At 50.1% G+C, this 13715-nt stretch overlaps 1 protein-coding gene and 1 long non-coding RNA gene across 2 annotated transcripts; both read right to left on the bottom strand.

The window, feature by feature from the left end:
• Positions 1-1007: 1007 nt before the first annotated feature.
• TLCD2 (TLC domain containing 2) lies at positions 1008-5829 on the bottom strand. The gene is given in 9 exon segments (XM_036906106.2): positions 1008-4031; positions 4034-4167; positions 4169-4214; positions 4217-4318; positions 4321-4378; positions 4910-5090; positions 5205-5285; positions 5472-5532; positions 5535-5829. Coding segments are annotated over 9 exon segments (1038 nt in total). The 3' UTR covers positions 1008-3951.
• Positions 5830-7168: 1339 nt separating this feature from the next.
• Positions 7169-12498, bottom strand: LOC118922911 (uncharacterized). The gene is made up of 2 exons (XR_008997203.1): positions 9809-12498; positions 7169-9435 (listed from the first exon to the last, which is right to left on the bottom strand). It is a non-coding gene; the product is annotated as an uncharacterized LOC118922911 (long non-coding RNA).
• Positions 12499-13715: the final 1217 nt, after the last annotated feature.

Genomic DNA, 13715 nt, shown 5'->3' with positions numbered 1-13715 from the left:
CTTAATAACAAAATAAATAAATATTAAAAAAAAATCCTCATACTCACTTAAGCAAATCTAGGAGTTTTTTGGCTCATGAAACTGAATGGTCCAGTGTAAGTTTGGTTTCAGGCAGAGCTTGATCCAGATATTCAAATGATGCTAGAAATCTTTCTCTGTTTTTGAATCTTCTTTTTCCATGTTGGCTTCATGCTCAGGGAAGCTCTCATATTCTACTGATTTAGCAATGTTAGCATACATAAGTATCTTAGCTAATAGTTCTAGCAGAGTCAAGGTGCTGGAGCTCATAGGCTCTACTTATGTCAGAAGCTCATTCCAGTAAAAGAGGATATACTGTTCTGACTGGCTAGGCCTGGGTCACTCGCCCATTGACTAGGGAGACACGAGTGGATTTTAAAGGAAAATCACTACATTGCTAGGCAGGCAAAAATAGCAGATGTTGGCTACAGGTGGTATAATAGCAAACACATAAATATGGGTTTGAGTCCAGGCCCTGTGGCTAACTAGCTAGGTAACTGAGTCAGTTATTCAACTTCTCTGAGCCTTGGTTTTCTCATCTTAAAAATGGGATGAGTCTCTGTTGTGTGGGACTAAATGAGATCGATAAAAGATGCCTGACGTGGTAGGAGCACACAAATGTTCAGCCTGGGATGCTATGACTTTAAGTTAATAGTTATAAACAAACATTTCATTTCAATATAGGAGAAGTTCTTTAAAGCTTAACATCTCTAAGTCATCTCTTGCAGAGTGAGGGCTTCTAATTTTCACCCTGACAAATCCAGATTATATATATGATAAAGACTTGAACACTCAGGTTATAGAGGTTTGTTTCATTATTTTTGTTAAGTCAAAATTAATTTGGCTACAAGATTCTTTTGGTTTCAACTCTTGGCACTGAGAATCACTCCAAATTCTCTGAATCCATTCTCTTGCTCTAAGCCCATTCTACTGAATAAATTGCATTTGCTTGTTGATAGTAGAGGATCTTAGAACACTTTAAGGCTTTTGTAGGTCAAAAAGGTGGCACCAACAGGAGACCTTCCCATAGCAAAGCTTCCACAATCCAGCATTACATTGTAAACTGGGCCACCACTGCAGCCAAGAAAAGAGACTCAGAGTAACCACACGTACAAAACACTGATGCGATTATTTGCAGAGCAATTTATTTATGATCAGGATAGTGTTCTGAGACCTTAAAATATCAGCATCCCCCAGCCAGGAAAGTCCTTCCCCTGTTCCAGAAGACAGTTTATTAGCCAATAGCTCAGTAGGTATGGAATCAGTAACTGGGCAATGGCGAGGTCTGAACAGGCTGCCGTCACCGTGACCAAACTCACTGTACCTAAGGTAGCATCTGCCCACCTCTGCGTTTTCTGAGCCTCTTTCTAAGGTTCTATTTGGCCATGCCTCTCTGATTTTCTTCATCTATATTTGGTCCACACCATCTGTAACTGACCTAGTTGATGAGATAACCATTTAATCAGTTACAGTCACAATCTAGTCCTGCCTTCCTGCAGTTTCACTGGGCCACCGTGATGGAAATTGGCACGTGATCCAAAACTCTTCAGACGTTCACTCATGTCCTATCCCCACAAGTAGCTCACCTCACCCTTCATGGACAGGTTTTACTACTTGACCCACAGGAACAATCTTACTTCCCTAATGGTCAGGTTCCTGGGCACCTCTCAAAGATACTATCAAGTATTACCAGGATCACTCGGACCACGCATTTATGAGAGTGGCAAAAGGAAAGGTGCAGGGCTTCGAGTCAATCGGTATTGACGTCAACACTTTAGAGAACAGATTCCCCCATGGGTTTGCCACATTTCTTTTTCATTGAAAACTCAAGACAATGTTTTTGTTAATCAAGGTGTTCAGTTAAGATGGCAAATTGAGTTTTGAAGATACAACTTCTATTAAGGACAAACTGACAGAATTCTACTATTTTTCTATCGCAACTTCCATACCTTTGCCTCTCCGGTTTTATTCTGATTACATGTAAAGCCTCTGTTCATATTTTCTGCCTGTGTTTACTTCTGTCACGGTTTCTCCTGGCTCTGTTTGTTATTCCCTTTTGTGCCTGGGTTTTAACAACTCTATAATGGTGAGCTCTCACAGTCCCTCTCTTTCTTCCCCTGTCTCGATTCTTTTTTCTCCATCTCTGTGTTTCCTCCTTTTCCTTGTTCCTTCCTTTGGATGTTTAATCTTTTTGTGTCTCCCCCACCCTTCCTGTGATTCTCCTCAGGCCTCTGCCTATTCTATCTCAGTGCACATCCCTGACCCTGACTGCTCCTCATCTTCCTACCAGTTTCTGCCTATCAGTTCCTGTCAGTCTCTCTGTGGGTCACACTGTAGCTGTTTGTCTTTTGTCATTCTGCCTGTTTCCAACTCAACATACTTCCTGCTTTCTTTTTCTGTCAATGAATCTTTCCATTGACTGCCTCCTCCACCTTCTGTTCTGCTTCTCAGCTCCCCTGACCAATCTCCCCCTTGTCTCCCTTTCTGCCTCTCTTTTCACTGCTTATCTGTCTGCCTCTCTTGCCCCTGTGTCTCCCAGTCTCGTTGTTCCTCCTTGTCACTCATTATTTCACTGTCTAGACTATCTAGGCCTTCCAGCCTTAGGGTCCCTTCCTATCAGCCTTTATTTCTATTTTTCTTGTCCTCTTTGTTTATGACCATTTTACCAGTTCTACGGTTTTGGTTCCTCTCAGCATCTATGAGTCTTTCTTGATGTTGCTGCCAAGGATTCTCTATCTTGCTCTCCATCTCTCTTTGCCTCTGTCTCTTCTCTGCAACGAATCCTTCTCTCTCTATCTGTCCCTCAGTCTACATATGTCCATCTTGATTGTCCCCTCTATCTTTCTCTAGCTCAGCTTTTTGGCGCAATTTTTTGTTTTAATCTTCCTGTCTCTTGCTTTTGCTCATGTATCTTTTCTGTGGATGATTAAGGTTATCTCTTTCTGTCCAATGTTTAGTAGAATAGCAACTTAATCTCTTCTAAACTTCCTATAACCTGGATGTTCTGCCTGAAAAAAGGAGGGCTCCTTATACAATAGGAAAAAAAAAAAAACAACAGCAGAAGTGGCAGGGGAGAAAGAGATTGTGAATTAATCCCAGAAGATGGTCAGATATTCCTTAATCCCTCTGCAGCCAAGTGGAAGCCTTCCCTCATCTGCTTCTGCCTCTGCTCTCATTCTTCCATGAAAGCCCTGGACCTCGGAAGACCCTGCACTGGGCACCCAAAATGGGTGTTTGAATTCCTGCCACGGCTCTGGTCTTCAGTCTGTCCTAAAAAGACGGACCTAGCCCCATGCTCATTCCTCTAGGAATCTACATTTTCTTCGAAAAGGTTAGAAGATACTAAACAAATTAAAAATGCAGATACTGGACACAGTAGGACTAGGGTTAAGTACAAACAAATGGCGTGATCTTGAGAACTAGAGGTATCAGCAATTGTCAGGTTCTTCTGTCTCTTGGCAACTATTATGTTCTCCTGGCTACGGAGAGTACCTGCTGTGCCCTCCTCCCACTGCCTCTCTTCCCTCTAACCTCACCCCCTCCGTACCACACCTGTCTGATCCTAGTAGGACTTTATACCTGTCCCTGTGCTAACGTAAAGGCTTTCTGTTCCCATTGGCAGTTTCGTCTAGCTTCAGGCCTCCTGTCACCCCCTTCTGGTAGCACTGGCTGTACCTCTTGAGTTAGTGGAAAAGGTGGTCATCTGATGATGAAATTCAGTGAACATGGCCCAGGTTCCCACCCATTCAAGAGCATCCGCATTTCTCGGATCCTAGGAATGGGCAAGTGAGGTGAGTTAGCTGGAAGAGGAAATGAGATACTGAAAATCCAGCCCAGTCCTTAACCCAAAGGGGGACTATGCATTGAAGACCACCATCATCTTCTCCTGTTCTTACCTCCCCCAGGACTGGCAGAAGAGGAGCCTAAGTCTCTCTAGCCTTTTACTTTTAGGCTGAAGGTGGAATCATCCCAGGTGACACCATCACAACATGTCCTTGTGCCTAGGGATGGGTAGATGGGGCTGAGACCAGAGGACCTCTGACCAAAATGCAGACACACAGAGTGATGCTCATGGCATCCACAGCGACAAGCCCAGTTCCACCAAGGATGACCAGGGCAAGAGGTGCCTAGTGATCTGCCAGATCAACACATACTCATCCACCCTAGAGGCACCAGGGAGAAAAGTGCCAGGGTTGCCAGCTGGCCACACTGAAGGCCAAGAGTGGGGCCTGGTGAGAAAGCAGCAGTTATTTCTGTAGGTGCAGGCAGGCAGAGTTCAGTTTCAGGAGCAGAGATACACAGAGAAGTCCATGTCGTAGCTGGACAGAATGTAGGTGCTAAGGGAGCTTGCTACTGGGAACTGGGCTCAGAGGTCAGAGAACCTTCCATGACCTGCCATCTTGTCCCAATATCCCAGTGCTTAGGCGAGGGGCTACCAAGCATTTTGTAGCACCCCCAGAACACCAACCTTTATGCTTACTCTTATAGTGGGGACCTCAGTGGCCTTAAAACAACCCCTCCATAGGGTGGGAGCAGCCCTGGCCCTGAGGCTGTCTCTCCTAGGGCTGCAGCATCTGCAGTTACCCTGTAACTTCCATTTCTGGGCTTTCATCCCCTTTCCCTATGTTGGTACTCCTCCTTCTCAGAAAAGCTCCATATTCAATGTTTCTGCAATCAACTGGACACCTGTGGATTCCAAGTTCCTTAAGCAGTCCTCAGACTCCCAGCTGTGGAATTCAATCCCCTCCCCGAAATTCAGCCCAAGCTTGGGAGGATCAAGCTGGCCAACAGCATCAGAGATTCAGTAAATCATAGACAGAAAGCTCACGAGAGATTAGGGACCCCAGGCTTAGTATGTCACCCTTCCTGTCTTGCCTCTCCTGAGTCTCACCACCAAATGGTGACCGAGAAGCTCCCAGGCTTGGCCCAAGGTCTGGTTCTACAGCATGTCAGCTCCATCTGCCAGAAGATAACCTGTGAGCAAGTGTGGAGAGGGTGGGGCAGGCTTCCTCCAAACTGCTGCCCCTAGAGAGGAATGCCCATCCTTTCCTTCGCCCAGTTCTTTAGTTTCCCTCAGTAAAGCTGCCAGAAACATTTAACCCCTGCCAGAGAGGAGGAAGGGGACCTGGAATTACCGTGGGAAGGTTGCTCCCCCACAACGGGTTCAGCGTTCCCTGGAGACTCACCCTGCTACAGCCACCATCACCAGGACCCAGGGCGGGCGGCCATGAACAGGGTCCGCGGCCATCTGAGGGTATAGCGACAACCTGTAGGAGATGGTGGTCCATGGAGCGATGCAGACCCCGGACCCCAATCTCCCACTGTGCACACCCGAACCCAGCCGCAGACTCACAAGGTCTGGCATAAATTCTAAAGGAACCCGCTGTGTCTTCTAATCTCAGCCTAGCCTCCACCCTCACCCCGGTGCCTTGCGAACCTCTAAGTCTCGCCACCGAGCAGCGAGCGCTCCGGCCCTCGTGAGCAGGCTGTGCAGCAGGGAGACACAGATGTACGCCAGTTGGAACGGTCCCGAGCAGCATGCGGCGTGGGCAGCAGCTGCGGCCCCCAGTGGAGCCCCCGGAAGGCGGCGAAGGAGGTGCCTATCACGAGGAGCCCGAGGGCGCCATGGCCTGGTGGTCGCGCTAGGTCCGGATCAGTCCCCGTGCGCCCCAGCGCTCTCGGCCCAGGCGCACCCAACACCCACTGCGAGTACTGTGAACTCTGATGGAGTCCCTGGGCTCCCCAGGGCTCCCCACCCGCCCCGCCTTTGGAATCTTCTGTAACTTTTACCGGGCTCGTCCACGCCCCCATCCCTGGGCTGGGCGGTGATTGGAGTAGCCGTAGAGCCTCCGCCCCTGGAACCACGGCAACCAGATCGCGTCCCGCCCTAGTCGGGGATGGTGGGCTCGGGGCTTCCAGGGACCGAGCAGTGAAACAGACTTCCGGGATCTAGATCGGAGACTCCCCAACCTCCCGGTGTCCCAAACCCCTCGGAGCTCCGTAATAGGTCACTAATCTCAATTGACATTCCCAGAGGCTCCGCCCCATTAACTTTCACCTCTTTTCCCTACTCTAAACCTCTTACTTGCAGGTCACCCCTCCACCACCGCTCTCGCAGCCCTTAAGAAACCAGCACATATTCGCTCCCACTTGCTTGAACCTCGCCACCGCACTGCCCAGCACCAGCCCCCGTCTCAGTGGTGGGGAAGGTGTATTTCACTTTCTGGGGAATGGAGCCACCCCATTCTACTTCGCGCGGTTTCCAGATTCTTAACACATCCCAGCAACTATACTGTTCCAGTTCTGCCCCCTTACATAGCACCACTCAAACGGAATAGCAGCTCCCATTTTGGAGAAGCGATCACTGGAGACTCCTCCCCAAACCTTTTTTGGGAGCCCTGCAGAGGAGCCCTACTCTTAGGAAGGGAAGGCAAAAGGGTACAGCTCTGAACTTCGGCCAGCACCCCTTCCCCAGGGCTCGGCACCCGTTAAGTGAATAGGAAAGTATCTCTTCCAATCTGAGGAGGCAAGGAGAGGTCACACAGGGTCACCTCAAGGTTGGGGAAGAATCAAAAAACAAAGACCAGTCAGTGCTTTCAGCAGCAGGACCTGTTAGTATTCTAGAACCTTTCAGCCTGGAGAGGAAAATCTTCCTCCATCTCCTTAAGAGTGACGACAGGTTTTTACTGTTTTCCTCCACACCTCTTTAGCTGGCTGACAGCCAGAAATTCAGGGAGCTGTTTCTTGTACAGGGAGAGGGTTGACTCCAGCTACTCCATAAGAATGAGGTCATAAACCAATTGTGCTCCTGCAAACATCTGAAGAGTCCCCTTTCTCCACCAAAACCCCACTAAGTTCTCCAAGGGGCTAGGGGCATCCTTTCATTCTTCCATGCCTAGCTATCCAAGTTTTGTTTTGTTTTTAATTACACTGATTCTTTTACATTTTATTATATGAAAACCATACACAATTAATATAGAATATTTGGAAATTACAGACAAACCGAAGAGGAAAATTATAATTACTGTATCCCACCATCCAAAGATAACCACTATTTCAACATTTTGGAGTATATCCTCAGTCTTTTTTATGTTTTATGTACACAAGTATACACCCATATTAAAAAAAACAAAACTGAGATCACATAATATATGCCATTTTTATAACCTTTTTAATATTCAAAAAGTATTTTGCTTTTGAGTCAAAATGTTCCTCTACACGACTTTTAATGGCTACACAATATCCCACCATCTGGATGGACATACAGTAATTTACTTAAGCAATCCCCTATTGCAAATTGTCATTACAGTAGAAAAGAAACAAATTCCCAATCAGACAGTTGCTTCCTGTTTTTCTCTATTGCAATGCTGGGATGAACATCTTAGAACTAAATCCTTATTTTCTTAGGTTATACCCCCCAAAGTAGACAAAGAAACTTTTAGGCCACAGAAACTTTTAGAGTGTTTGACACCTATTACCAAACTGACATCCAGGAAAGCTGTACCAATTCGTACCCACACATGTAATGTATAGGAGTGTTATTTTAGTACTCCTTTGCCAATATTGGGTCTTATTTTTTTCCTGTTATAGTTTTGCTAAGGGTAAATGCTTCCAGGTATATTTGTCTTTCTTCAATTACTAATGAAGCACATTTTCCATGATTTTATCCATTTGAATTTCATTTATGAATTTCCTGTGTATGTCCTTTCACAGCTGGCTCTTGCTCCTTGAAGCTGCTTTTATAAAAATTACAGGGTAGGGGAGAGATGGAAGTAGGAGAATGAAGCCTCTCTCTGATGGAGGCAGAAAGACTGGAGAGAAATGGTGAATATAGTAGATGGCTGGAAGCTTATCCTTGATGACAGCTGGCTGTCCTCCATCATCCTCTGACGCTCCTGGCCTCTATGGGCCCTCTATGCAGAATGCCCAGATAGGGAATCTCTGTGCTCTCTGGGCCTGCTCCTTCACTGGTCTTCTGCCTGCCTCTGTGTTCCCAGGCTGTTCCTCATCTCTGCTCCATGATAGGTAAGGATGGCAGAGCCACAAACCCAGGGCTGGAGTGAGACACTGGCCAGTGAAATGAGGGGAAGAAAGGATGGAAACAATGTCCAAGGACAGAGTGATCTTTGTTGCAGCCTGTAAGTGGATTCGGTCTATCCACCTGCTCTACCACACAGTCCCAACATAAGCCAGCTCTCTATATACTCTCCTCTATATCTGTTTCTCATAAATGGAGAATAGGACCCAGCTCCCTGCACACCTCCTACTCCAAAACAGAACAGTGGGGGTGGCAGGCTTACAGTGCCTGATGCCCCAAAGGGAATCACATCCAGCAATCCACCTCTCCTGGTTGCTGGAGGGGAGAATTTCCTGCCTGCACAGGCCTGAGCTGTCTCACACATTATCCTAGAAAGCAAAGTGAGGGAAGCAACAGAGCAGCAGCAGCTGGAAGCCCATCAGAGGCTGCAGTCCTGCACTGGGTGGCAGGGGAGGCCTGGGGCCATCTTTGCATGGTGGGAAGTCAATGTAGGGACTGAGTTCCTACTAGCCCCTGGCATTGGTCTAATCCCAGCCCCTCCCTCCAACCACCCCCCTCTCCAGTTGCTGGGGTTATGGTCAGGGATGGGGGAGGACAATAGCTTATGTGTAAAGCTGTTTTGTTCCCACCACAGTGGGAGGAGAGCCCGGGCTCAGAGTCTGCACAAGTGGGCTTCTAATTCCCTGATGCATACTCAACTGTGTGATTACCCATCTCACAGGTGGAGAAGCTGAGACAACAGGTCTCAGGATTCCACATATAGGTGACTATCTCTGACTCTAGAGTCTGGGCCAGTCTAAGGAAATTCAGGGAAAGGTAAGAGCATGGGGGCAACAACTAGGTTCAGTACTACATTTTTCCTGAGGAGGAATCTTATCAGGAAAATCTTTGGACCTCAGCTGGAAAGGCCAGTAGGAAAGAATGAGGGACAAGGAAGGAGGGTCAACAATGATTATCTGGGTAAAGGGGTAGACAGAGTTTTCTGTGCTCCACTTCTTCCTATTACCACATAAAGACCAACTAACCTTGCTTGGGTAGTCAGAACCATCTATCCCTTCATTTAGTCAGGGTCTTTAATCTAGAATTGTTCTCTCTATTGCTGGGCCTCTCTGGGAGCAGGCTCTCCAACTGAACAGAGCTGATTTCCCCAAAAAGTATCATTACTCCCCCTGTCACTCCAGACTTTCCCAACCCCAGTTCTGTCACCTTCCAGATGAGGGGGAAAGCAGCTCCTCTCCTCTTCCTCCTCCTCCTCCTTGAAGCCAGGGGCAGAGGGCAACAGTTCTTCAACTGGCAGCTTTAGCTGGGTCAGGACATAAAGCTTGCCACTGAAGAACTACTGCGGCTCAGCCAGGTGAGGAAGTGGGAGGTACAGGCTCCTAAAGGGTAAGGGAAGAAAAATGGGAAAGATCTGAGCAAGGCAATGTCATAGGAACACTGTCTCACTGGCCACTAAAGTCCAGTCCCAGCAAATGCTCAACCTTCTAATGAAGAATTCTTGGCTTTGACCTGGGCCTGCAGGAGCTGTTAACTTCAGTGAGAATCAAGAGGCAGTTCTAAGCATACTTCCTTGCTCCTTTTCCCAGAACTGAAGGCTGTAGAAACCAAAGCCTGCTCTCACTCCGCCCCCTCCTCCACCCCACCCCAGCTACCCACAGAGGACCCTAGCCTCCTCAGCATTCAGAGAGAGCAGAACCTAGAACCTGCACACACCCATTCAGTCACCCAGGGATATTAGGTGAGAAGTTGTACCTCAGGTCCAGAAATGTGAGTTCAGTGCTCAGCCCAACTTGTTTCCAGGGATTTCAGCTAGAAGAAGAGTTTTAGGGGTCTACATCTGGGGAAGAGTGAGGAAGGGAGGAGGTCTAGAGTTTGGAAGGTCAGTAGAGGTTCCTGGGACTGAGAGGAGAGGACAGGGTACCAAAGGCTGAATGGGAGGGAGGTATGGCAGGGTGGATGGGCAGCTTCCCCAGGACTCTCAAATGCCAGGCATTCCGTTTGCGCATTCCGGGTACATCTGGTATGAATTCCAGGCTGTCTGCCGGCCCCTCCATGTCTGAACTTTGTTCCAAGTTCCAAGCCCCGCCCCCACAGTTCCAACGCATGAATCAGCAGGAAAAGCCGGGCCGCAGCAAGGCCCAGGGAGGGGGCTGGGGGCGTGGCAGGCTCCAGGGCCCTGATCTAGGGAGGGACGGTCTGTGCTGACAATTAGTCCAGGGGCAGGGCCCATTAACTGAGGGTCCAAGGCGGTCCTGCCTTGAGACTTCTCTACTCACAAAATAAGATTATGGTGGCGGTGGGAGGGTTTCAAATAACAAAACCCTCTTGTGAGGCAAAACTTTATGGTATCTTTCTTCCCCCAGGTGACCAGTTTAACTTCTTCCTAATCCTGAGCTGGGCTCCATTCAGCCCAAAGGACTCAGCGGCTGCCGAGAGTCTGTGCCAAGCAGGTGCCCTTGGCTGCAGGGCGGGGTGGGCCCAGGGCACTGACCCTCTGACCAGCTGCTCCATCAACCCTTTGGCACCCTGACAACCCCCAGCCCAGTGTGACAGCCAAGATGACAGGCCAAAAGAGTTGGAGGCTGTAACTAGGGCCAAAGGGAGGTGGGGGCTATAGCCTAGCCAGAGGCTACAGGGAGGGGCCAAGAGTTGGCCGAGAGGTGGGGAGAGAGGGAGCCCAGTGATGACTAACCCAGGCGCCCCACCCAGCGAGCCGGCTTCCCAGGCGGTCAGGGCCAGGCCTGGACTAGGGGCCCCACAACCGGACAGGCTTGGGGGAGGTGCAGAGGTGACCTTCTCTTGGCCCAAGACAGCCAGTTAGACTGGGCGGTGTGGGGGTAGAGTTTCCAGGTCCTCCTCCTGCCCGCTCCCCCCACTAACCGCGGTGAAACCATAACCTTTGGGTTGCATAAAGCCCCCGCACCGCCGCCCCCTACTCCTTCCTCCTCCCCCCTTACATAACATTCCCTGGAGGGAAGGAGAGGAGGGGCCGGCCCGCCCAGAGACCCCTTCTCTGCCAGGGCGTTTAACTGGCCCTGATTTAGTGAGTGTCGGTAAAGGCAAAGCACCTCCCCGCTAGCCTACCGGTCCAAATCCTCCAAGGTACAAGGTGAGAGTCTGGTTCCCGTATCCTCCTACCAGAAGGCTCAGAGGTTAGCCGCCCCCAGACCTCCAGTTCCTCGTCGTCTTCCCGACTACTCCGCAAAACCTTCCAACACGACTCTGTCCTGGAGTCTCTTTAAACCTCCTGATACTCTACTCCAGCTAATCCAGGCCCCTCTCCCCCGAGCGCGGGTGCCCTCGCCGCCCCCTCTTCTCTCCCCCGGAAAGGCAGGGTGTGGCCGCCAGGACCCTACTTTCCCCCATTACCCTTTTAGCATGGTTCCCTCCTGTGAGGCCGGGATCCCAGCTCACACCCACCTGGTGCTGGGGGGGCGAGGGGGGGTGCTGAGGATAGGGGAGCAAACCAGTGCGTCCGTTCCCCACGGCCGGCGGCGCTATCTCTTCCCAGCGCCCAGCACACACCGGCTCCAGTCTCCGATCAGCTGGCGGCGTCGTGACGCACAAGAGGCGATTGCACCGCCCAAGGCCAATCACCTCCCACTGCTGGGCAGCGTGACCACACCCACTCGGGGGCGCTAGCCCTTCGCCTTGGTCCCGCCTCTCCGGCCGCCTTAGCTCTGATTGGCAAGGAGGCCCCTCGCTTTGCCTGGAGGAATTGCACTAAGCCACGCCCACCAACTCACGAGTTGGCCAATAGGTGAAAGGGTGTGGCTCAGCCCTCAGCCTAGACTGCTCGCTTTGAAGAGAACTACGTCAAACCAGAGTCCTAAAGAGCAGAGGGAAGTGAAGGCGCGTGTTTGCAGTGCACACTGGTCAATGTAGTTCTCGATCTGACACCCCGTTCCCAGAATCCAGCGCGCTCTGTGAGTTGGCATTTTTAAACTCATCTCTGAATTCATCCCGGCGAAGTCCTTAAAGGGCTACGGCCCCTCCTTTTCGGAGCCATGAGTACTTCTTCTAGACAACTCCCAAACGGACTTGCTGACCTCTACAGGAGGCCACAGCTCTCTAAGGAAAGGTGTAGCAGACGAAGCAACAGGAGTGGGTGGAACTCAGCTCCAAGGGCAGCCGACTCTTGCATTAAATGAGGAATCTTGAGGGCTTTGGGGAGAGAGTGGACTACCCTCCCCTAGCCCCAGCTTTCACTGTTGAGATCTAGTCCACCCCTCTTGGGAGGGCCCTTCCTAACCAGGAGACTTATAGATGTCTCGTCCTAGTCGCAGAGAGACAAGAGCCTCTCAAAGCAGCAGCTTCTTAACGAAGGATTCATAGCACAGTCCTCACCTGAGGGCAGAAGAAAGGCTTGTGGTCAGAAACTAGAGGATGGGACGTGCCAAGGTGCATCTGGTCAGCCACTCTATCCTCCGCCTACTACCCCAATTCTGTCCCGCCTTCCAAAAGCTTTTTACTGACCCAAGCCTACTTAGGGAAGAGATTTCAAAGGTGTAGGCCAATGAAGAGGCTGCTCTTTCCCCAGGGACCAATCAGAGCCTGGGGGGTGGGGGTGGGCAAAATCTGTGAAGAACCCAATGACTTGGCAAAAGCTGCTGAACCACTTATTTAAAGGGACAAATCTGGGACCCACCCCAACTCAGCAGAGCCCCATCCCCACCCCAACCGCCAAAGAGGAACGTTTGGACAAGTGTCCTCGACTTTTCCGTGTTACCAACCGAATTGAGGACTTCACCAAATGACTGCTATGGTTTCTAGCAGCTACAGAATTCTGAGCCTGTGTTCAGAACATTGTGCCTTTAAGACACTTCCTGCCTTCCACCCCAGTAACAGCTGATTGTTGGAAAGTGTGACCTCAGGGAACGAATCAGCTGTTACCACATCTTCCTCCTGGCCTGCTCTACTGCATCGCCTTGTTTCTCCCCTAACACACTTGCCACCGGTGGAGAGGGGAGGAAGGAGATGGATCCTCAAATATGAGGGACTTTGGTTGTATGTTCTTTCCTCTTCCCTCTCACACCAAGACTGTCTCCCTCCTCCTCCCCCTCTTCCTCTCTCCTAATCTGCTGGTTAGTTCTCCAGAGGTTCTGAGCTTGGAACGAGAGGTATTTCCTGTCAGCACAGTCAGCTTAGACCCTGCCTCCCTGGGAGGCCAGTATTGGGAGGCCCATGATGGTGACTGGCTGGGTGTGTGGGAGCTCCAGGAATTGGCACTGGGAAAGGTCCTAAGGAGCTGCGTACCAAGCCTAAAGGAGAAGAATGGCTATGCAAAACAAGCCTCTGGGGTTAGAACCCTGCTTCCCAGGCCAGTTGTCCCTACACCCTGCTCTATATTCCCTATTCCTCCCCAGACAGGAGCTTGCTAAAGTGATCCTACTGGCTTTGCCCTTTCACAGCACTTAAAACTGTTCTTAGATGCCATCTGGCCCTTGGCTGCTCCAGTTTTTACACTCTCACCCTCCAGAACAATGGTGCCGATGTGGAGCTTCCCAGGGACTCTAAGTGGAATATTTTGGCCCCAGGAACCAGGGGCTTTGGCTGGGAAGTCCTGCAGGAAGACCCAGGAAGATATTTTGCCACAACCGTGAGCTGGAAGTCAGGGTCACTCCAGGACAAATTTTATGTGAAGTCCCAGGACTAACTT

Source organism: Manis pentadactyla, chromosome 4, assembly GCF_030020395.1.
Source record: "Manis pentadactyla isolate mManPen7 chromosome 4, mManPen7.hap1, whole genome shotgun sequence".
Lineage (NCBI taxonomy): Eukaryota > Metazoa > Chordata > Mammalia > Pholidota > Manidae > Manis > Manis pentadactyla.
This window is presented reverse-complemented; position numbering and strand designations above follow the sequence as displayed.